General features: G+C 42.6%; 1 protein-coding gene and 1 pseudogene across 3 annotated transcripts; one reads left to right on the top strand and one right to left on the bottom strand.

Annotated features, from left to right (window-relative positions):
- Window positions 1-113: 113 nt before the first annotated feature.
- LOC118966103 overlaps window positions 114-25,315 on the bottom strand; it is a 51,915-nt pseudogene continuing 26,713 nt past the window's right edge.
- On the top strand, window positions 8,436-16,764 carry LOC118966084. Of its 3 annotated transcripts, XM_036988639.1 has the most exons (8): window positions 8,519-8,685; window positions 9,529-9,604; window positions 9,834-9,952; window positions 10,181-10,217; window positions 10,349-10,430; window positions 12,221-15,851; window positions 16,012-16,099; window positions 16,440-16,764. In XM_036988639.1, the coding sequence occupies exons 6-8, from the start codon at window positions 12,270-12,272 to the stop codon at window positions 16,616-16,618; spliced, it is 3,849 nt and encodes a 1,282-aa protein (XP_036844534.1). In that variant the 5' UTR covers window positions 8,519-8,685; window positions 9,529-9,604; window positions 9,834-9,952; window positions 10,181-10,217; window positions 10,349-10,430; window positions 12,221-12,269; the 3' UTR covers window positions 16,619-16,764. The 3 variants fall into 3 exon arrangements, with proteins under 3 accessions (XP_036844570.1, XP_036844534.1, XP_036844494.1); XM_036988599.1 differs by having other exon boundaries at window positions 10,181-10,430; XM_036988675.1 differs by lacking the exons at window positions 12,221-15,851; window positions 16,012-16,099; window positions 16,440-16,764 and having other exon boundaries at window positions 8,436-8,685; window positions 10,349-12,212.

The raw sequence follows: 25,315 nt of genomic DNA, 5'->3' as shown, positions 1-25,315 counted from the left end.
TGCTGAAAATATGATTTTGAAAAAAAATGCATGTCTACAAGTGCTTCATAAAACAGTTATTTATTTTTGTATTTTCAAAAGACAGCAAATAGCCAATCAAGTATCAACATAAGTGAAATGAAAGACAGATTTAATTTTCAGTGAATAATTGTCTTGTCCAGTGAGCAACTCAATGACAGCGATTCAATGACATCATTAGATCACCTCCAAGAAGCATCTTCAACGTTCACCTGACAACCCATTGGATAAGACACATACACTAACCAAGTGTTTCTTACCTGTCAACAAGGTTGAGATCAGAAGCTTCTTCAATACCCCAGAAATGGAAAGGCTTTGAGACAAAGACAATCAACTGTCCAGATAATGCACATACACTAACCCGGATGTTCTACTTGCCCCACTGAGTTACAGTAAAGTTATCATTTATGCATGGGTCCACGATCCACTCATAGCTCTCACAGCTATCTGACAGTTCTCAGAATACTAAGGAAGAAGTGTGTGATATTGGATTTGGTATCCTTCCCACTCCCAAGTGATTGGGAGTCCCATATTGTGCCGCATAATTGGCCCAGTGTCGTCCGGGTTTGGCCATCATTGTAAATAAGAATTTGTTCTTAACTGACTTGTCTAGTGAAATAAAGGTTAAATAAATAAAAAACTATTTAAGCTGTCTGCTATATTGCTGTGTAAATCCACACACTGCAGGGGAATGATGACACATGCTGTGTTAACACATCGTCACAGTAGTTGTCAGTTCTGTAAAGTAAATAAAGAGTTTGTCAAATACTCTATGTGAAATACAGTATGTATTATTTTCCCATAATGCCATTATTTCATGTCTTGTGGTATTTTTAGCATTTTTTCCCCCCTTATGTATCAGGTGTATTATTTTGACACTGCACAGACTCATTTAAATGAGCAATAATGATCCACATCTTAATAAAAGAGTTTTAAGGCAGCAGTGTTCATACTGTATTTTACATTGATTTCAACCACTATAGGTCTTCATCAGCAAGTGAGGATTTCTATGGATAAAAACTAGTGTTAAGTGTGGGGGGGGGGGGGCTCAATTAGACCCATGTCAAACACTTACAATCACGTACAGTACAACCACATTCAGTACAATCACATAGTCACATTCAGTACAACCACAGTCACATACAGCACAACCACAGTCACATTCAGTCAACTGAATGATTGTAGAATAATAATAATTCCATTCACATTTGGCTACTACAAATAGCCAGTGAAATATGATACGTTTTTTGTTACTTGAGAGGAATGACTGAGAATCCACTGCCTGCCGTTGTAAACTTTCTGCACACAAATCAAACACAGTACTGACAATATCTATAAGCCTCATCCAAAGGAACAAAATTCTAAGTTGTCCGCATTGTTTCAGGCATCATCCGTTCCAAAGTCTCATCTTGTTCACTGTAAAAAATAAAAACTCAAATAAGAGTTCCTTTTTGGACAATTCCAGGTTGTCCCTCCTTGTTTCAGTATGTTTAATCTGCCTAATGACCAGGATCCTGGTGTCTACCCAATGTGCTGAGCACTCCTCCTGGCCAGAGTCCGCGCTACATTCAGCTGCTGCAACCATGGTCTCTGTGTGAAGGCACTGTTAGAGAGTCAATCAACCAGAACAAGGTTAGGAGACCAAATCTGTGTCCTAGCATTGTGAAATACTGTATATGTAATGGCCTCAATACATTAATGAAGCGCCCTTACATTCTATCCTCTCCCCATACTGAAACAACTTGTTAGGGTGAACCAATAAGACTGACACTATATACCTTCTAAGCATGATAGTTGGCTCATTTTTTTATTTATTTTTATTTTATTTAACTAGGCAAGTCAGTTAAGAACAAATTCTTATTTTCAATGACAGCCTAGGAACAGTGGGTTAACTGCCTGTTCAGGGGCAGAACGACAGATTTGTACCTTGTCAGCTCGGGATTTGAACTTGCAACCTTCCGGTTACTAGTCCAACGCTCTAACCCTGCCGCCCCATGATTTGTTTCAGGACTTGTTAGGGTAAACCTATAACAGCTTCTAACCCCAAGTCATAAGACTGCTGAACAATTAATCAAATGGCCACTGGACAAGTTCAACTGTTTTATTATTTGTTACTTTAGTTTATTGGGTAAATATTCTCTTCAACTCTTCTTGAACTGCACTGTTTGTTAAGGGCTTGTAAGTAAAGTATTTCACAGAAAGAACTACACGTGTTGTATTCAGCGCATGTGACAAATAAAGTTTGATTTGATTTGATTTGACTATATACCTTCTAAGCATGATGGTTGGCTCATGATTTGTTTGTACTGAAATCTATTCAGGGAGGATAAGGGTATATCACAGGCAGTGATGTAGTGGTAAAACCATTGACTGGTAAATGATGATTGCCGTTCAGGATTAAAGAAGTAACGCTCCCTCTACTTTCAATGCATCTTCCACAAAAGGTGGGTAAATGCTTGAACAAAATAAAATAAAAAGTGTGTAAACAGCTTTTACATGTGTCCCCCCCCCACCACCACTGATTATAGGAGGCTTCTTCTGACAGTATTCACACCTTTCATAAGAAACCTCCAGAGAAATATTCATATTCACCGTAGCTGTCATTTAAACTTGGACTAACCTGGCCAAGGCCAAACAGTATATGGCGTTTTCTCTGGGTGTGCGGTCGCAGTGGGGAGAAAAGGCCTCCAGTGAGGTGGTGAGTATCTGGGCGGAATTTGGCGAGGCAAACACAGGTCTGAGATTGGTGTCTCTGGAAATGGGCGGGAGCGGGACTCTGCTCCTCCATTGGTTGCTGTTCTGATCCCCACTCTCATCCTCCTCACATCCCTTCCCATCCCCTCTTCTTCTCTCTTTCATCCCTCGTGGCCACAGGGTGTAGCTTCGGTAGTTGAAGAGGTTTATCCTGGGATGCCAGGGCGCGGAGCGGGCAGGATACATGAGATGGGCAGTTGATGGGGGTCAAACGTCGAGAGGCTTTGGACATCACCCTGATACCTTTATCTGGAGGTATGTCCGCATGGGCAGGGCCATACCTGGGAGGACCACCACAGAGCACAGCTTGGTGGCCAGGTGACGCACACACTTCCCCGACAGGCAAGGGTCAGAACGCTGATGGCGAAAAAGAGTTTGAGGATGGTGAGCTGGCCGCGCTCGATGGAGGCAACAGCGGGACACTTGGCGACGTCGGGGTGGGCCGTCTGGTGGCACCACTCACGGTAAGGGTGAACCCCCACCGGCTCAATGACACGCACCCCCCTCTCCAGCAGCCAGCCGTCCAGGTCCAGGTGGCCCTGAGAAGCAGCGATGTAGAGTGCCACCCGGAGCTGGAACCTGGAATAATACAGAATCAATGTATTTATAACACGTTTCAAGTTTTTTTTGTCAAGTTCACAAGATACAGTGGGTTATAAAACAGTACAGTAAAATGCTTTCTTGCAAGCTCTTTCCCACAATGCAGTTTTAAATATCAGGGTAAGAGAAAAATTGTATGAAGGAAAAAAACACGAGAATATAAGCTATATACAGGGTCAGTACTATCATTGTAAGCTATATAGAGGGTCAGTACCATTATTGTAAGCTATATACAGGGTCAGTACCATTATTGTAAGCTATATACAGGGTCAGTACTATCATTGTAAGCTATATACAGGGTCAGTACCATTATTGTAAGCTATATACAGGGTCAGTACTATCATTGTAAGCTATATAGAGGGTCAGTACCATTATTGTAAGCTATATACAGGGTCAGTACCATTATTGTAAGCTATATACAGGGTCAGTACTATCATTGTAAGCTATATACAGGGTCAGTACCATTATTGTAAGCTATATACAGGGTCAGTACCATTATTGTAAGCTATATACAGGGTCAGTACTATCATTGTAAGCTATATAAAGGTTCAGTACCATCACTGTTGATAGTAAGTCTATCATACAGTTCAGTGTGTAGATAGATGTGTATTCTGACCTCATCACAGGTCTCTCCCTAGACAGGTGTCGTTGGACGGTCAGTCTGTGTCCCAGGAAGCAGCCTCTGAGGAACTCCGCCCACCCATCCCAGGTGTCCAACCGTAGAATAGCCCCTGGGAGACAGAGACAAATGCAGGTTGTCCTCCTGGTTGCCATGAACCAAGAATGTGTTCCATACAGTCCATTTGTCTCTGTGTTACATCCATAAGGTGTTGAGCCAGAGGACCATTGATCTACTGCACAAGGAAGGCCATACCCAGGTCAATGGCGTAGTCGTGCAGCCGGTTGCAGTCGTAGAGTTGCAGGCCGGTGGGAGAGCTCAGTCTGAAGGAGCTGACGGGAAGCCCACACTGCTGGGACACCAGGGTCATGAGCCTGGCCACAGACGTACTCAGGAGAAACACAGTGCCCAAGACTGAGAGGGTCTCCCCCGTCACGGCACTGAACACACGCACCACCGGCTCCCGCTGAAGTATAAGACCATGGACATTCAGTAAATTCACTTGTTTTACATAAATACCTATGTTGTGTTTATACACCGAGTAAACAAAACATTATGAACACCTGTTCTTTCCATGACAAAGACTGACCAGGTGAATCCAGGTGAAAGCTATGATCCCTTAATGATGTCACTTGTTAAATCCACTTCAGTGTAGATGAAGGGGAGCGGACAGGTTAAAGAATGATTTTTAAGCCTTGAGACAATTGAGGCATAGATTGTGTATGTGTGCCATTCAGAGGGTGAATGGGCAAGACAAAATATTTAAGTGCCTTTGAACGGGGTAGTAGGTGCCAGGTGCACCGGTTTGTGTCAAGAACTGCAATGCTGCCAGGGTTTTTCACACTCAACAGTTTCCTGTGTGTATCATGAATGGTCCACCACCCAAAGAACATCCAGCCAACTTGGCACAACTGTTGGAAGCATTGGAGTCAACATGGGCCAGCATCCCTGGGGAACGCTTTCAAACACCTTGTAGAGTCCATGCCCCAACAAATTGAGGCTGTTCTGATGGCAGAAGGCGGGGTGCAACTCAATATTAGGAAGGTGTTACTAATGTTTGGTACACTCAGTGTATATATAAGTTAGGAGTCATATAATTACAGGGGTAAGATGAAGTGGCTCCTTTGCACTGATCTTAGGTCTGGTTTGTGTTTTTACTGCTAATGGTAAAGGTTAGGATTTGGTGAGAGTAAACTGATCTGTGCCCAAGGGCAATTTCTATCCAGAGACAAATCAAAGGTCCGTGCTATTTAAATTTATAATCTACCACCATCTCGTGGATCAAACTTGTAACAACATTTTCTAATTCATGTGCTGTACTGAGTTTTGTTCACATTGAACACTAATCTGGGTGCAGATTAAATTGAACACTAATCTGGGTGCAGATTAAATTGAACACTAATCTGGGTGAAAATTAAATTGAAGACTAATCTGGGTGCAGATTAAATTGTTAACAGAAATATTATGAATATGTATTTCAATGAACCCAAAGGGCCTCTTCTTCTCCTACTATACGGCCTGCTGTGCTCTACTGTACTCTGCTGTACTCTGCTGTACTCTACTGTACTCTGTCTGCTGTACTTTACTGTAGTCTGCTGTGCTCTACTGTAGTCTGCTGTACTCTGCTGTGCTCTACTGTACTCTGCTGTACTCTGTCTGCTGTACTCTGCTGTGCTCTACTGTAGTCTGCTGTACTCTGTCTGCTGTACTCTTCAAATTTAAAATTTGAAGCAGAGCTTAATTTGTAAATTGGGAGGTGCCAGAGGGGGGGCTCTGTGGTACAACCCCTTGGGTTGTGCCGTGGCGGAGGTCTTTGTGGGCTATACTCAGCCTTGTCTCAGGATGGTAAGTTGGTGGTTGAAGATATCCCTCTAGTGTTGTGGGGGCTGTGCTTTGGCAAAGTGGGTGGGGTTATATCCTTCCTGTTTGGCCCTGTCCGGGGGTGTCCTCGGATGGGGCCACAGTGTCTCCTGACCCCTCCTGTCTCAGCCTCCAGTATTTATGCTGCAGTAGTTTATGTGTCGGGGGGCTAGGGTCAGTTTGTTATATCTGGAGTACTTCTGTCCTATTCGGTGTCCTGTGTGAATCTAAGTGTGCGTTCTCTAATTCTCTCCTTCTCTCTTTCTCTCTCTCGGAGGACCTGAGCCCTAGGACCATGCCCCAGGACTACCTGACATGATGACTCCTTGCTGTCCCCAGTCCACCTGGCTGTGCTGCTGCTCCAGTTTCAACTGTTCTGCCTTATTATTATTCGACCATGCTGGTCATTTATGAACATTTGAACATCTTGGCCATGTTCTGTTATAATCTCCACCCGGCACAGCCAGAAGAGGACTGGCCACCCCACATAGCCTGGTTCCTCTCTAGGTTTCTTCCTAGGTTTTGGCCTTTCTATGGAGTTTTTCCTAGCCACCGTGCTTCTACACCTGCATTGCTTGCTGTTTGGGGTTTTAGGCTGGGTTTATGTACAGCACTTTGAGATATCAGCTGATGTACGAAGGGCTATATAAATAAATTTGATTTGATTTGATTTGTGGTACCAGAACTAATGAGAAAAAAGATCACCTATTATAATAGAGCATTGAACGCATATCATCACATTTGGGTAGAGCAGTAGAGTAGAGCCATTTACAGTAGGTGAACACATGGGGAACATTTTTAGTAGCCTAGGGTCCGGGAAAGTGTTGGCCTTTTTAAAACCGCATTTCGTGCAATTCTACATCCTTTTACATGACTGGAGACTTTGGCATTATCTTTTTTTAATCCGCACAAATGATCGAAATGGCAGGCTACTTTGACACTGACAAATTTAGTATCTGAGATCAATAAAAACGACCTTGTCTTGAATCCATCAATAGCCTATAGGCCTAGGTTTGTGGAGAAACATATAGTAGGCTACAATATGAGGAGGAAATTAGTCCTAAAAATGCTTTCCAGTTTCACTGACTCACCCAATGATGCGCAGCTCACTCGCTGGAGATTGTCGATGCGCTCGTGTCAAAAGCCTATCTCTCCCTCTCTCTGTTTTGTAAAACAATGTTTGGGAGTTGATCAAATATTTTGGTAGTCTACAGCATAGTCTTATCTTTTCAGCAAGAGTCATTGCTTTCCAACCTGTGTTTTCCCTCGATTGTATTTGAAATATTGCAAAAGGCCTGTTTTGTCTGCCTGCTGTTTTTTCACTGACAGATTTGCCTCGCGTTCCCGACTGTAGGCTATTCTTTGTTATTGGGCTACAATCCGCAGCTAGGCTATTTAAAAAAGGGGCCATTGGTCCTCTGTAGCTAAATTATAGGGTTTCTCATGACGTATTAGGAGGCTATTCTGAATGATTTAATTTATTTCTGAACAGACAGCAGTAATTCCGTAACTTTAGAAAATTCCTCCAGAACCCTTCATGCAGCTATGATTCTATAAGGAAACAAATGATGAAGTGCAACTCTGGAGAGATGAGGGGGCAGGATAATTGACGAAGAGGCAACTCGAACTTTGATCGCTTTTATTATAATTGTTACATAGCAAAAAGTGAAAATTATTTTTCATGGCACGAGAGGTACAGGATTCGGCCAAATAGGTTCCGGAACAAAACAGTCCAGAATGGAAAGGTGCCGGATCTTGTTCTGGCATGATCCGGCTCAAATTAAGCACTGATTTGAAGTACCTAAGCCTCTACCTGCTGAGTGTAAAAATTATTAAACTAGATTCAGTGGGTTTGTCATTCACAGTACTGATGAAAAATCAAATACGTTTGATCTAAATGTGGGTATACGAGGACATCTAGTGGTCACTGGATAAAAAAAAAAAAATTAATGCAAGCTATCTTTGCACTAGCATGCGATGCCATATATTTGACGCAGGTATTTATTATTCAACATGTATTGTCATTGACTGGAACAAAATATAATTGTATGAGCTATGCCTCTGTGTCCCGGTGTTGTTGCACCCCTCTACTATCTGGCTTGGTGGGGCAATCTCGTTCTGCATGCCTGCTTCACTGAGATACAATGTGTCGTCATGCATTTGTGCATGCACGCTGTTAACGGTCATACCCGTCTTGCTAGCTAACTTAGCTAGCTCATCAACCAGTATTTTATTCGCTTTTTCTGCACGATAGCACTTATTAAAGCCTTGAAACTCATGGGGACCTCACTGTTACCACGGGTCATCGAGCTAGCCCTTATTTGGCAGCAGGGTTGCATCGGTTTCCATTGGATTTGACAGCTTGTTAGGCTGGCTAGCTAGGTAGCTAATTCGCTAACGCGAACTGTTTATCACGTAGCAGCCTATGCTGACTAGCATCGCTAGCAACTAGCTAACATGGATAAAGTCTAGTCGTGGGTCCACAAAATCAAACAAATGGTACTGAACTGATGACAAAATCATGTTTCGAAATTGTAGTAGCTATTTATGTTTTTTTGTTGTTGTTGCTTAATGACATTAAGACAACCGGTCACGAATGCGGAGCCACGCCCTAAAATAACATGTGACCACAAGGCGTTTGTGACACATTCATGCGTTCCAATTTTGTCATAATTGTCTGTAGGTTCTAAATTGCTTATGAGCTTGGCTTCCCTTCAGAAAGTAGCTGATTCTTGTACTCTACAGCTGTATTTTCCTACAGTTACTAATAATACTAGCAACAAAACAGATTTCATTCCTTAAAATGATTTTGCCAGATGGAAGAAAATAATAAGGTAGGCCTAAACTGTAATAAGATATACCTTAAAGACTGCTTGTGTTTAATCCTGAATCCAGTTGCCCCTCTTGTACTGGGATAAAACAATAGGCAAGCCATGAACCTTATGGAGGAGTACATGTGTTTTGTAGACACACCTGGGTTATATACTGGCTGAGGTAAACATTTTCGGAAAGCCTTGGTTTTTAAATCCCGGTGAAAGCAGATATGTCAAAGTTTGTCAATGTCTTGTTGCCCTTCTATTTAGATGAAACTAGCGAAAAGGATCATTTTGCTTCTCTTAATCCACATTTTCTAGCAAAAAAACATGTTCATGCTTTAGGGCTGGTGGGCTGCATATATATTGGTAAAATATAAAGTGGGGGGGGGGGGGGGGGGGGCGTAGTGGATATAATGGGGTATAGGCCTAACTGTTGTTTTGAGGGTGACATTTCAACCACAGGATGATGTCATCATTGTAAACTAAATTCAGCATAGCCAAACCTTGTATAAAATAGGTTGAATTTGTACCATGTCAGATTTTCAACATTATATACACTTTCAGAAAAAAACAATAGGCAGCACCTCAGCCCGGGATCGAACCCCATCCAGGGTTTTAACTACACCCAGCCCTGCTTAGCTTTAATATGTCACTGACTACTACCAATATGCTATTGTGAGAATTATTATTGAGAGATCTCTTATTAATAACAAAATATATTCCGTGTTAATATCGAAGTCATTCTAAGGGGTAGGTTTGACAAAGAAAATGAGTGAGTGAGTCTTTGACATGAAGACAGTGGTTAGATTCTGCCATTGGGACTGCTCTGATGTTTCCATTCTCTCCTGCTTATGACCATAGAGCCTTGTCCCAGTCTCTAGACCTGCCTGTCTGTGTGGTGGATGACCACCTGACCTCTGAAGCTGTCAATGAGATGGTAAGTTGACCTTGTCATTTCATATTACAACATTAATCCAATAAAATGTTATAGTGATGCTATCATTGGCAATGTTGACGTACCACAACCATCTCTGTTGTGTTGCAGTTGTTTAATTGGCCCAACGTTGCCAATGCTCCTCCACTCTTTAACAGTTAATAATTATTTCAGTATGATATTTGTTGTATATTAAGTTTGATTATTTGCAATATAATTACATTTCTACCAGGAGCAGAGCAATTCTACCAGGAGCAGAGCAACCTCAGTGATGGAAACCACAGAAGAGGGGAAGCTCAACAATGTGGAACATCTGACACTTATGGACTTCCTTCAAAACCTAACTGAGAAGTATGTTCTGTTTTCTTTGGTACTATCACACCTTCAAGGAAATAGGATCAAATTAGAAACTGATCAATCTGAAAAAAATGTTCAGTGCTAGAAAAGTTGTCACATTGAAATTTTGCCAAAACAACTGACACAAAGCAAGTATAACTTCACAATCAGGCAAATAATTAAATAAAAACTATTCTGCCACGCATCCTGATATGACAACATTTATAACAATATTGTTTTCAGGCAATGGAGGGGGATTCGTGAGGGCATGTTTGACCCGGTAAGATCATGTTACTGACAATTTAATCAGATTACCATGAAAACTCTGCCTAATGTTTAACCTTGTTCATAAGCTTTTGAAAGACGCACTATGCAACATTTTAAAACACTTCTTCTGTTTCTGGAATACAGCTGACAAAACAACAGCTTGCCGGCTTGTGTCTGAGGATTGTCCAGTTTTTATCGGACAAGCTGATGCAGATCATCATCCCAGGTCTTTACGAACTACTGGGCATCCAAGATGCTGCCTCTTCTCCATTGTTACAGAGATCTCTCACAGCGTCACTCACCAGTCTGTTAGACGATAAGACTAACACCAAGTCCCGCGTGAGATTTACTGAGGCTGGTGTACCTAAGAGGCCAGGCAGTCGAAAGTCTTACAATAGCTTTCGCATCCCGACTCCCTACCCTTCCTCCAACTGTATGGAGCAGGAAGAGGAAGAGGAAGAAGTGCAGGAATCACAACTTAAATTCAAGGAGATTTACCTGACTAAGGGCAGTCTGGGCAGTGGAAGCTACCTGCCCAAGGGGGCCATGAGGTATGTTCTTAAAGGGAAATTTAACAACTTCATATTCATCTCCAGCATCACCATATGTGAAAATTACACATTTCCATGCTTTGTAGTAAAAAAAATATAGAGGGACGTAACTGTTTCCAATAGTGCTGAGAAATTAGTGCTTTTTGAGGTTGGTTTGGTTTCCATTCAAATATTTAAAAAATAATCACGGTTTTGGATTTCAATACTTTTTTTAGACATTGAATGCACTATGGATTATGTGTGTTGAATGCTGTAACAACACATAATAAAACAATGAATAAAAGTCCCATGATGGTAGTGACTGTCCATTACTGTTTATGACTTATCAACCATCATTTACTTTCTCATATAAAATATTTATTTGATGACTTTATTATTTCATTCTAAGTCATCAACTCATCTCTATGGAGCTGCTGCTTATCCTGTCTGACAAAATCACTATTTTAGTAGTTCTTCTAAGTAAATAAGACCTACTTTTATGACCGCTGAACACCAACTGTCAATCACTTAGATCATGTATTTCCAGGTAGAGAATCCTCGCAACGCAACTGCTTTTTATCTCTTTCATGCATTCTCTCGTCTCTCCGTCTCAGTCAATGAGGTTTCCGTATCTGCTCCACACAGAGTGGACAAGTAAGTGGGCGTGCAATGGATTATGGGAATTAATTGCCATATTTTCTGTGCTAAACTATGTAGAATATTGGCCTGTTGGAAACTACAACTCCCTACTACATTGCATAGTTCGTGCTTGATCTGATTTATCTCTACAGAAACTGAGCATCGAGCTCACAGAAGAAGAAAAAAATTAACTATATGGAATTCAAATAATTGAGCCGACGTCGGTCAATTAGTTGTTTAAAAACCGAAAAATAACAAAAATGTTGGTTAAATGCTCAGCTCTAGATTCTAATGACATCATCAGTGTGCATCGTGTGATTTTAACCAATTATGAGTAGGCATTGCCTACTAATTGGTTGATGATGTCATAGAAAACACTTATCTTCCTCTATCTTTTTTACTACAAAACATAGAAATGCCCGTTTTTCACATATGCTGATGTTGGGGTGGTGCTGGAGATGATGAATATGAAGTTGAAACATTTAGAAATTTCCCTTTAACATTTCTTCAAACTGCCTTGTATTTATGATTGTCCTTGAAGTTATTAGAAGTTACATTATTTGAAGTTTATAGCAATTTGGATTTTTGTAGAGGATAGATGTTGCCAGGATATATAGATATCTACAGGCCAGTTTCAATACAAATGACTTATACAAAATACATTTTATTGGGCTTTAGAAATTAAGCAGTTAGGCTGACATCACACTAAGGTTTTTTCTCAGAGAAACAGCAGCGTTTTCCTCATTGTTTTCAATGGTGCAGATGTATTTGACACACTGAATGTGCATCACAGCCTTACATATTATTTGTTTGACTGTGATGATTTCTGCTGGTTTTTTTTCCCAAGGACTCTAACCTCTCTGTCTGATGTGCAGAAGAAAACAACCAACTCTGAGATGCTACAAGTCCTCTTAGGTGTCTCAGAGGACACCCTCGTCACCTGTGTGCAGGACAGCCTGCAAGGTTCTCTCTCCAAACTTGCATGCATGTTCAATTCTCCATCTGGAAGTGCAGGCTCTATGATGCTAACCCCTGCTGTAATGTCAGAGTTGGCTAAAGATGTCAAGTCGGCCTTATCAGTGGTCGTTAAGAGTGCCTCCGCAAGTCAAACCTCTCTAGTGACACCGGTAAGGGGAGACTCACAGACCAAGGTGACTGAAAGCATGGTGAGAGACCTGGCTGCTAAACTTGAAAAAGTTGACCAAGAGAGCAAGAGTCTAACAGGGCAAGTCATGACCATGATCTCTGACACAATGGTGGCTTTTGTTGACGAGAACGAACAGAATTTGCTGGAAGATCTGAAGGACAAGATCACGTTTTTGGCATCGCATGTTGGCTTCATTGAGGATCTTGATGCCCTGATAAGGAAATACGAGAGCAGCTACAATATTAGTGAATCTGGTTCCTCCTGCACGCTCACATCTAAGAGCATCCAAAAACTCTCTAGCCGGGAGTTTCAAACATCAGCAATACAAGCAGTGAGTGGAGTTCTTGACAAAAAAGTCAGTAGTTTGAGCTTTCCTAGTTCAGTCATTCAGTCTGAGTTAACAGGTGCTGTATCAGGTCAAACATTGTCTGGCATTGTAAAGACAGAGTCAATTCACCCAGTGGGCTCAGCAGCGTCAGTAGTTGTTAAGACTTTCGTGTCAGATATGAAGTCCTTGGCTGAATCTGAAGAGAGTCCCCAACAGAAGAGTGCCTGGTCTGCTGCTGTTCACATTTACCACAGCATCCAAAACAACTTGAAAGATTATTTCAGCAAGCTTCAGCGATGTGCCTTAAAGAGCATTGTCACATCTGATGACAACATCACAAATGCTGAGTTTAAGGAGACAGTTCCACTTCCTTGCTTAAACATGAAATATAGGCCCAGTAAGAGTGAGCCTCAGTTGCCAGAGTCCACTGGTGAAGTTACTTTACAAAGAGGCCTAAGTGAGTGCTCAAAACTTCTTTGGGCAAAAACTGAGTCAGAAGAAAGCAAGCTCCTTCTGACAACTTGCACCAAAGAAGTCATCTCAGAGCTTCTGGTCTTGTACAAGACTGCAATGTCAAAGGAGGACGCCCTGTACACTGTTGGAGAAAAAGGATCAGGCTTCTCTATTGAGAGAGAGAAATTTGTAGAGGGTGTTCTGGCTCAGCTTGGGGATATTGCCCATTCCAGGGCCTCATCACCAATAGTATGTGAGTTCCCCTGTCAAATTGAGGACAGCAGAAGTAAGGCCACAGCTTCTTTGACCAGTCTGTTAGATTGTATTAGAAAACTCTCAAGTGAGGAATTTAAGAGAAATGCCACTCAAGCAGTGAGTGAGTTCCTAGTTAAAAAGTCCACCAGTAGCTTAACTAGTGCACAGCCTGCTTATTCCAGGTCTTGTTCCATTCAAAACCAGTACACATGGTCAAAGGATATTTGTGCGGATTCTGCTGCCTTTGGCATCATTGAAACATTTGTGGAAGACCTGCAGAGCTTGGCGCAACCTGCAGAAGTAGAGGAGAGAGAACCTGACCTCCAGGAAAATGCACAAAAGCGAAAGAGCAGGATCTGGTCTGCTACTACTAGTTTATATAAAAATATTAAGAAGACATTAAAGGGCTTCACCATTCACCGGCGGAGGTCAGACGTGCAGAGAAGAATGTCTAGCCATACACCCACAGAGGACTCTGGACATCTTGTGACTAAGGAGTACCTTGGTTTGGCAAGCCAGAACTTGACGCAAGCTAGTAAGAGTGTGCCTCACTTGCCCAGTTTGAACCAGGAAGTGACTCTACACATGGGTGTCAGCGAGAGTTCAAAACTTCTCTGGACTGAAACAGACGAGGGTCTAATGAACAATAGTACCAAACAGGTCATTTCAACAATCTTGACCTCATGCGAGGATCAGACATCAAATGCACCTTGCTTCTCCACAGTAGGAAAGAAAATATCTGATATGTCCCTTGAGGTCAACATATTGGTAGGTGATGTTCTGTCTCAGCTGAAGGACATCTCCTTGTCAAGGTCCCCAACACCATGTGAAGACATGTTTGAACGTCTCCAAGGTTCTCCTGAGCGAACCTCTCCAGTAAGTCTAGATTGCAGCACGGCTGCCTCCAAAGGCATTGCATCTTCCCACAGTCTTTCAACAAAGAGCCTCCAAAAACTTTCTAGTCATGAGTTCCAAACCAAAGCTGAGAAAGGAGTGAGTGAGGTCCTCTCTAGATCATTTAACATTGTGGAGGAAGGTACAACAGATAAGTACCTCCAGTCTGTATCTACATCCACCACATCTACTGATATTATACAAACCATGGTGAAAGACCAGCAGGAGCTCACCCAGACCACCCAATCATCTGACATGGTATCTGGAACCTCCCTGCTCACCACTGGACAGGTTTCTGAGAAAAGAATCTGGTCTGTTGCTCGTAACATCTACAACAGTCTGCAAAGTAAGATTACGGAGTTTCTCAGAAAAGATCTTCAAAGATCAGACACAACACTTGGTTCAATCCAAATCTTTACATATCAAAGCAGTCCTGCTTCACAAAGAGCAAGTCTCGGCCATCTTGAGGTCAACCAGAGCAGTGTTAGACCTGGTGGAAACGATGCCTGTGTGGACATTCCGCACAAATTACTACCTAAAACCACTGAGCTCTCAGGAGCCATGCTGGAGGATATTGACACGATCCGTTGTAGGAGTGCTGACAGCCAAAATACAAGAAATACCTATTCTTCACGCTCTTCCATCTCTCTAACACCTACTTCAAAATTAAGGCAGTCGAAATGGCACTTTGCCTTACCCGGGACTCCCATCCCCACTGAGTTTCCTGCTCAGATTGACTTTCCCATTGTTAGAAACACAATCATTGACGACTTCTTTCACACAGAGGACTTACTTCCTGTAACCTTTGTGGACAAAGTCAGGCAAGCTGCTGGGGTGGTAGTGGACATTATGGTGGAAAGTGTTGAGAACACACAGGAAGATGGACAGGGTGCTTCACATCTTGACGACCTCCGATCTGCTGTTAGGAAATTGAGAAAAATCATTTCCACTTGGACCATCCACATTTTCAGCCATGAATTGGTGGATAAAGTGATAGCCCTTCAGGACAGCCACAGCACTCCACAGGTCTTAACATTGGCAGCAGCCAGAAGTGCTTCAGACTCCATTCTTTCAAGGCTGAAATGGGGAAAGGAACAATGTGCCATATCCAAGGAGCTCTCCTCTCAGCTTCTCCAGATATTTGCTGAAGAGACAGTGAAGTGCTTCCTGAGACAGTGGTCAGATGAGTATGAAAACATAAACTTTGATGTTTCAGTCCAGAACGATCCAAAGACTTCTACTTGCATGGTCATTCTTCAAATGATCACCAAAGCCACTGCTAAATGTTATTTTGAGTCCGCTACCAGCGTGGCCACCAGTGACATTGTAGAAGGCGTGTTTGATTTGGAAAGGGATACCATCAGCAGTACTGGAGAGCAGGTCCTCACCTTCAATACAAAGGTATAATACACATACATCTTTCATGAATAACACTGCTGTTGACCTTTTATATGATTCTTTGTGTCATGGCATTGCACTGCTTCTTTGCAGTTGATATGCTGTACTTTAAGATATCGAAAACATTTCAGTTTGTTTTAATGTGCCTTTTCCCACCAACCAGGGTTCCAAGAAAGTTAGAAAGGACCACTGTCCTCAAGAGTCTCTGGAGTACCAGCCTCAGAACATTTCCCCTACTGTGTACTTTACAGGTAAGCCCTGCTGCTGTTTAGGCTGCTGCTCAGTCAAGACTGAGACATTATCCCTTTACCATTCCACTAATTCATTTGGAAAGATGTTGTACTCCTCTGAGTTGTTACCTATGACATACTGTACTGTGGGCTGGGTGGTAGCCTAGTGGGTTAAGAGGTTGGGCCAGTAACCAATAGGTTGCTGGTTCAGAATCCCTGAGTTCACGAGGCAAAATCTGTCAATGTGCTCTTGAGCTAGGCACTTAATCCTAATTGCTCCTGTAAGTCTCTCTGGATAAGAGTGTCTGATAAATGAGTTAAAATGTAAATTGATGGCATGCTGGATGGTCTTTTGTTGCAGAGACGATGACAACATCTCATGGCTCCTTTTCTCCAGAGGGAATTTATGATATCGCATCGTCCTTCCCACTTGAAGAGAAGAGTCGCAAACCCTCCCTTTTCACCAGATTGTCTAGATCCATCACGAAAGGCTTTCTCAGCCCATTCAAATCTTCAAGGAAAACCAAATTATTTAAATAAATTCCTCATTATAACAACGAGAGCATTCATTTGTTCAGATGAGAATCTAATCGTATTGGTCACATACGCCGAAAACAACTGTGAGATGCTTTATTACGAGCCCATTCCCAACAATGCAGAGTTAAAAAGTACGAAAATATTTTCTAAATAGTAACACAATAACAATAACAAGGCTATATACAAGGAGTACCAGTACCGAGTCAATGTGCATGGGTGGGAGGTAGTTGAGGTAATACAGTATGTACATGTAGGTAAGGGTAAAAGTGACTAGGCAATCAGCATAGATAATAAACACAGTAGCAGCAGCTAGTGTGAAAGTCGGTCAGTGTCACAGTGAATGTGTGGGTAGAAGCTGTTCAGCAGTCTAATGACTTGGGGTGGAAGCTGTTCAGCAGTCTAATGACTTGGGGGTAGAAGCTGTTCAGCAGTCTAATGGCTTGGGGGTAGAAGCTGTTCAGCAGTCTAATGGCTTGGGGGTAGAAGCTGTTCAGCAGTCTAATGGCTTGGGGGTAGAAGCTGTTCAGCAGTCTTATGGCTTGGGGGTAGAAGCTGTTCAGCAGTCTTATGGCTTGGGGGTAGAAGCTGTTCAGCAGTCTAATGACTTGGGGGTAGAAGCTGTTCAGCAGTCTTATGGCTTGGGGGTAGAAGCTGTTCAGCAGTCTTATGGCTTGGGGGTAGAAGCTGTTCAGCAGTCTTATGGCTTGGGGGTAGAAGCTGTTCAGCAGTCTTATGGCTTGGGGGTAGAAGCTGTTCAGCAGTCTAATGACTTGGGGGTAGAAGCTGTTCAGCAGTCTAATGACTTGGGGGTAGAAGCTGTTCAGCAGTCTAATTACTTGGGGGTGGAAGCTGTTCAGCAGTCTAATGACTTGGGGGTAGAAGCTGTTCAGCAGTCTAATGACTTGGGTGGTTGTAGCCTTTTGCCAATCATTTACATACCACTTACTTTATTTTTATTTGATTTGATGTCATATTGTAAACGTATGTATCTGTTTTGCTGAAAATATGATTTTGAAAAAAAATGCATGTCTACAAGTGCTTCATAAAACAGTTATTTATTTTTGTATTTTCAAAAGACAGCAAATAGCCAATCAAGTATCAACATAAGTGAAATGAAAGACAGATTTAATTTTCAGTGAATAATTGTCTTGTCCAGTGAGCAACTCAATGACAGCGATTCAATGACATCATTAGATCACCTCCAAGAAGCATCTTCAACGTTCACCTGACAACCCATTGGATAAGACACATACACTAACCAAGTGTTTCTTACCTGTCAACAAGGTTGAGATCAGAAGCTTCTTCAATACCCCAGAAATGGAAAGGCTTTGAGACAAAGACAATCAACTGTCCAGATAATGCACATACACTAACCCGGATGTTCTACTTGCCCCACTGAGTTACAGTAAAGTTATCATTTATGCATGGGTCCACGATCCACTCATAGCTCTCACAGCTATCTGACAGTTCTCAGAATACTAAGGAAGAAGTGTGTGATATTGGATTTGGTATCCTTCCCACTCCCAAGTGATTGGGAGTCCCATATTGTGCCGCATAATTGGCCCAGTGTCGTCCGGGTTTGGCCATCATTGTAAATAAGAATTTGTTCTTAACTGACTTGTCTAGTGAAATAAAGGTTAAATAAATAAAAAACTATTTAAGCTGTCTGCTATATTGCTGTGTAAATCCACACACTGCAGGGGAATGATGACACATGCTGTGTTAACACATCGTCACAGTAGTTGTCAGTTCTGTAAAGTAAATAAAGAGTTTGTCAAATACTCTATGTGAAATACAGTATGTATTATTTTCCCATAATGCCATTATTTCATGTCTTGTGGTATTTTTAGCATTTTTTCCCCCCTTATGTATCAGGTGTATTATTTTGACACTGCACAGACTCATTTAAATGAGCAATAATGATCCACATCTTAATAAAAGAGTTTTAAGGCAGCAGTGTTCATACTGTATTTTACATTGATTTCAACCACTATAGGTCTTCATCAGCAAGTGAGGATTTCTATGGATAAAAACTAGTGTTAAGTGTGTGGGGGGGGGGGGGGGGCCTCAATTAGACCCATGTCAAACACTTACAATCACGTACAGTACAACCACATTCAGTACAATCACATAGTCACATACAGCACAACCACATAGTCACATACAGCACAACCACAGTCACATTCAGTCAACTGAATGATTGTAGAATAATAATAATTCCATTCACATTTGGCTACTACAAATAGCCAGTGAAATATGATACGTTTTTTGTTCCTTGAGAGGAATGACTGAGAATCCACTGCCTGCCGTTGTAAACTTTCTGCACACAAATCAAACACAGTACTGACTATATCTATAAGCCTCATCCAAAGGAACGAAATTCTAAGTTGTCTGCATTGTTTCAGGCATCATCCGTTCCAAAGTCTCATCTTGTTCACTGTAAAAAATAAAAATAAAAACTCAAATAAGAGTTCCTTTTTGGACAATTCCAGGTTGTCCCTCCTTGTTTCAGTATGTTTAATCTGCCTAATGACCAGGATCCTGGTGTCTACCCAATGTGCTGAGCACTCCTCCTGGACAGAGTCCGCGCTACATTCAGCTGCTGCAACCATGGTCTCTGTGTGAAGGCACTGTTAGAGAGTCAATCAACCAGAACAAGGTTAGGAGACCAAATCTGTGTCCTAGCATTGTGAAATACTGTATATGTAATGGCCTCAATACATTAATGAAGCGCCCTTACATTCTATCCTCTTCCCATACTGAAACAACTTGTTAGGGTGAACCAAGAAGACTGACACTATATACCTTCTAAGCATGATAGTTGGCTCATGATTTGTTTCAGGACTTGTTAGGGTAAACCTATAACAGCTTCTAACCCCAAGTCATAAGACTGCTGAACAATTAATCAAATGGCCACCGGACAAGTTCAACTGTTTTATTATTTGTTACTTTAGTTTATTGGGTAAATATTCTCTTAACTCTTCTTGAACTGCACTGTTTGTTAAGGGCTTGTAAAGTAAACATTTCACGGAAAGATCTACACTTGTTGTATTCAGCGCATGTGACAAATTAAAGTTTGAGTTGATTTGATTTGACTATGTACCTTCTAAGCATGATGGTTGGCTCATGATTTGTTTGTACTGAAATCTATTCAGGGAGGATAAGGGTATATCATAGGCAGTGATGTAGTGGTAAAACCATTGACTGGTAAATGCTGATTGCCGTTCAGGATTAAAGAAGTAACGCTCCCTCTACTTTCAATGCATCTTCCACAAAAGGTGGGTAAATGCTTGAACAAAATAAAATAAAAAGTGTGTAAACAGCTTTTACATGTGTTCCCCCCCACCACCACTGATTATAGGAGGCTTCTTCTGACAGTATTCACACCTTTCATAAGAAACCTCCAGAGAAATATTCATATTCACCGTAGCTGTCATTTAAACTTGGACTAACCTGGCCAAGGCCAAACAGTATATGGCGTTTTCTCTGGGTGTGCGGTCGCAGTGGAGAGAAAAGGCCTCCAGTGAGGTGGTGAGTATCTGGGCGGAGTTTGGCGAGGCAAACACAGGTCTGAGATTGGTGTCTCTGGAAATGGGCGGGAGCGGGACTCTGCTCCTCCATTGGTTGCTGTTCTGATCACCACTCTCATCCTCCTCACATCCCTTCCCTCCACATCCCCTCTTCTTCTCTCTTTCATCCCTCGTGGCCACAGGGTGTAGCTTCGGTAGTTGAAGAGGTTTATCCTGGGATGCCAGGGCGCGGAACGGGCAGGATACATGAGATGGGCAGTTGATGGGGGTCAAACGTCGAGAGGCTGTGGACATCACCCTGATACCCGCCTTGGCCTCACTCCTCCTGGGCTTGGAGGACATCTTGGGGAGGGTGAAGCCGTCCACCAGGACCGTGTCGCCCACCCTGGTCCTGAACGGAGCCCTGTTGAGGCCCATGCAGTGCCTGGATGCTGCCCTCCTCTGCCCCAGCCTCACCCAGCCCTTTATCTGGAGGTATGTCCGCATGGGCAGGGCCATACCTGGGAGGACCACCACAGAGCACAGCTTGGTGGCCAGGTGACGCACACACTCTCTGTGGCCGTACTGGAGGGCGATCCTCAGGGGGTCACGCCTGTCGGGATCCCCAGGGTCAAGGGTCAGAACGCTGCTGGCGATAAAGAGTTTGAGGATTTGGTGAGAGTAAACTGATCCTAGATCTGTGCCCAAGGGTCATTTCTATCCAGAGACAAATCAAAGGTCCATGCTATTTAAACGTATAATCTACCACCATCTCGTGGCTCAAATTTGTAACAACATTTTCTAATTCATGTGCTGTACTGAGTTTTGTTCTATCACATTGAATACTAATCTGGGTGCAGATTAAATGGAACACTAATCTGGGTGAAAATTAAATTGAAGACTAATCTGGGTGAAAATTAAATTGTTAACTGAAATATTATGAATATGTATTTCAATGAACCCAAAGGGCCTCTTCTTCTCCTACTACATGGCCTGCTGTGCTCTACTGTACTCTACTGTGCTCTGTCTGCTGTACTCTGCTGTGCTCTACTGTACTCTGCTGTACTCTGCTGTACTCTACTGTACTCTACTGTACTCTGCTGTGCTCTGTCTGCTGTACTCTGCTGTACTCTGCTGTGCTCTACTGTACTCTACTGCACTCTGTCTGCTGTACTCTGCTGTGCTCTACTGTACTCTGCTGTGCTCTACTGTACTCTGTCTGCTGTGCTCTACTGTACTCTACTGTACTCTGCTGTACTCTGTCTGCTGTACTTTACTGTAGTCTGCTGTGCTCTACTGTACTCTACTGTACTCTGCTGTACTCTGTCTGCTGTACTCTACTGTAGTCTGCTGTACTCTGCTGTGCTCTACTGTACTATACACCACTGGGTATACAGACTCTTCAGATACTGTTAGCGAACACCAGACTGAGGTCGAGGCGATTACATGGGGAAAAGGTTTATGACTGTAAGCGTGTTTGGTACAAAGGCAACACTACATCGGGCCACATTTCAGCTCTATCCCAGGTCAACCATACAATACTATAGATTTCCACTCTAGTCAACCAGCAAGAAGGAGAGACAGACAGAAGGTCTGGCTTTGACTATGTCAATGATGGGATGTGTAAGTAAGGAGTAAGGAACACAAATAAACATTATTCTGATGGTTACATTTGTACTTAGATACATAACCACTCTCCTCTGTTAGCAAATCTTCCACAGAACTTTGTGGAACAGAGTGAGTTCTGTCCCTGTCTGGCTCTGGACATGTACCCAGGGACCTCTGTACAACAACACTTCACACTCACGAAGCAGTGTTCTTACTAATCAATCACTCTACCATAACCATGGTCTCGGTATAAAGCAGTGTCCTTACTAACCAATCACTCTACCATAACCATGGTCTTGGTTGAGCAAGGGCAATATTACTTTAAGTCTCAAGCAGGGTGACCTCAACATACTATATATCGCCATACTATATACCACCACACTATACAGTGGGGCAAAAAAGTATTTAGTCAGCCACCAATTGTGCAAGTTCTCCCACTTAAAAAGATGAGAGAGGCCTGTAATTTTCATCATAGGTACACTTCAACTATGACAGACAAAATGAGAAAGAAAAAAATTCCAGAAAAATCACATTGTAGAATTTTTAATGAATTTATTTGCAAATTATGGTGGAAAATAAGTATTTGGTCACCTACAAACAAGCAACATTTCTGGCTCTCACAGACCTGTAACTTCTTCTTTAAGAGGCTCCTCTGTCCTCCACTCGTTACCTGTATTAATGGCACCTGTTTGAATGAACTAAATCACCTAATCATACCTAATCATACTATATAATCATACTATATAATCATACTATATAACCATACTATATAATCATACTATATAACCATACTATATATTACCACACTCTATATCACCATAATATATATAATCATACTATATAACCATACTATTTAACCATACTATATAACCATACTATATATTACCACACTATATCTGAAACACTTTATGCTAATGATAGTATGAAGCTGTTTCAAGCAATAGCCAGCTCACTTTGATATGCATTTTCAAGCACGGGTAGAAACAGCTAGGTGTTCGGCTGGTACCTTCAGCAGGCAGCAGATGGCACTGCTAGGGGTGATGCCAACGTCTGTCAGGACCCAGCTGTCCCGAAGGATGGCACCAGCATAGCTCAGCTCCAGGAAGTACCTCACCTGCTTGTCGTCTGACAGTTGCACGTGGAAGTAATCCTGCCAGAGGAAGAAGATTGGAAACACAAGGAGCCGTAATTGAGTGTCCCATACAATCAGAGTGAGAGGGCTCAGCACTGATGGAGCCGTAATGGAGGGTGTCCCACACAGACACCCATTATGGAGGGTGTTCCACCCAGGCAGATGTCAATGTTTACCATACAATAATTGTAAAAGTGTCCAAATGTGTACAATTAAGAAATAAGGCCCAAGGAGGTGTGGTGTATGGCCAATATACCACGGCCAAGGGCTGTTCTTAGGCACAACGCAACGTGGAGGTATATTGGCCATATACCACAAACCCCCAAGGTGACTTCTTTTTTTTTCTTCTCCAATTTAGTGGTATCCAATTGGTAGTTACAGTCTTGTCCCATTGCTACAACTCCCATATGGACTTGGGAGAGGCGAGAGCCAAGAGCCGTGCGTCCTCCGAAACACAACCCAGCCAAGCCACACTGCTTCATGACACCATGCCCGCTTAACCTGGAAGCCAGCCGTGTTGACCGTGCCAGCGTGCACTGCTGCGTGCACTGCGCCTGGCCCGCCACAGGAGTCACTAGTGCGTGATGGGACAATGTTGACAAAGCACTGCTGGCGTGGCTGTCTCCTACCATAAGTACTATCGCCCTATCACATGTCTCCTACTGTAAGTACTATCGCCCCATCACATGTCTCCTACTGTAAGTACTATCGCCCCATCACATAACCATGTCTCCTACTGTAAGAACTATCGCCCCATCACATGTCTCCTACTGTAAGTACTATCGCCCCATCACATGTCTCCTACTGTAAGTACTATCGCCCCATCACATGTCTCCTACTGTAAGTACTATCGCCCCATCACATGTCTCCTACTGTAAGTACTATCGCCCCATCACGTCTCCTACTGTAAGTACTATCGCCCCATCACATAACCATATCTCCTACTGTAGGTACTATCACCCCATCACATAACCATGTCTCCTACTGTAAGTACTATCGCCCCATCACATGTCTCCTACTGTAAGTACCATCGCCCCATCACGTCTCCTACTGTAAGTACGATCGCCCCATCACATGTCTCCTACTGTAAGTACTATCACCCCATCACATGTCTCCTACTGTAAGTACTATCGCCCCATCACGTCTCCTACTGTAAGTACTATCGCCCCATCACATGTCTCCTACTGTAAGTACGATCGCCCCATCACATGTCTCCTACTGTAAGTACTATCACCCCATCACATAACCATGTCTCCTATTGTAAGTACTATCACTCCATCACATAACCATGTCTCCTATTGTAAGTACTAGTCACATACTTTACTTGACACCAGCCAAATGAACAAATTGCTTCTTAGAATCATCTTCCTTTCCCATGGAGCTGTTGGCCGAGGTTGGAGAAGCCAGGAGGAAGGCATGGCCAGCCGTTGAGAAATGCTTGTTGAAGTTTTTGGTTATCATGGATTTATCTGTGGTGACTGTGTTACCTAGCCTCAATGCAGTGGGCAGCTGGGAGGGATGCAAACAGGCTCACATGAAACCCTTCATGAAGACAAGTAGCCTAGTGGTTAGAGTGTTGGACTGGTAACCGAAAGGTTGCAAGTTCAAATCCCTGAACTGACAAGGTACAAATCTGTCATTCTGCCCCTGAACAGGCAGTTAACCCACTGTTCCTAGGCCTTTAATGAAAATAAGAATTTGTTTTTAACTGACTTGCCTTGTAAAATAAAAATTTGAAGCAGAGCTTAATTTGTAAATTGGGAGGTGCCAGAGGGGGGGCTCTGTGGTACCAGAACTCATGAGAAAAAAGATCACCTATTATAATAGAGCATTGAACGCATATCATCACATTTGGGTAGAGCAGTAGAGTAGAGCCATTTACAGTAGGTGAACACATGGGGAACATTTTTAGTAGCCTAGGGTCCGGGAAAGTGTTGGCCTTTTTAAAACCGCATTTCGTGCAATTCTACATAATTTTACATGACTGGAGACTTTGGCACTATCTTTTTTTAATCAGCACAAATGATCGAAATGGCAGGCTACTTTGACACTGACAAACTTAGTATCTGAGATCAATAAAAACGACCTTGTCTTGAATCCATCAATAGCCTATAGGCCTAGGTTTGTGGAGAAACATATTGTAGGCTACAATATGAGGAGGAAATTAGTCCTAAAAATGCTTTCCAGTTTCACTGACTCACCCAATGATGCGCAGCTCACTCGCTGGAGATTGTCGATGCGCTCGTGTCAAAAGCCTATCTCTCCCTCTCTCTGTTTTGTAAAACAATGTTTGGGAGTTGATCAAATATTTTGGTAGTCTACAGCATAGTCTTATCTTTTCAGCAACAGTCATTGCTTTTCAATCTGTGTTTTCCCTCGATTGTATTTGAAATATTGCAAAAGGCCTGTTTTGTCTGCGTGCTGTTTTTTCACTGACAGATTTGCCTCGCG

The sequence above is a fragment of the Oncorhynchus mykiss genome, chromosome 1 (genome assembly GCF_013265735.2).
Source record: "Oncorhynchus mykiss isolate Arlee chromosome 1, USDA_OmykA_1.1, whole genome shotgun sequence".
NCBI classification, from domain to species: Eukaryota; Metazoa; Chordata; class Actinopteri; order Salmoniformes; family Salmonidae; genus Oncorhynchus; species Oncorhynchus mykiss.
This window is presented reverse-complemented; position numbering and strand designations above follow the sequence as displayed.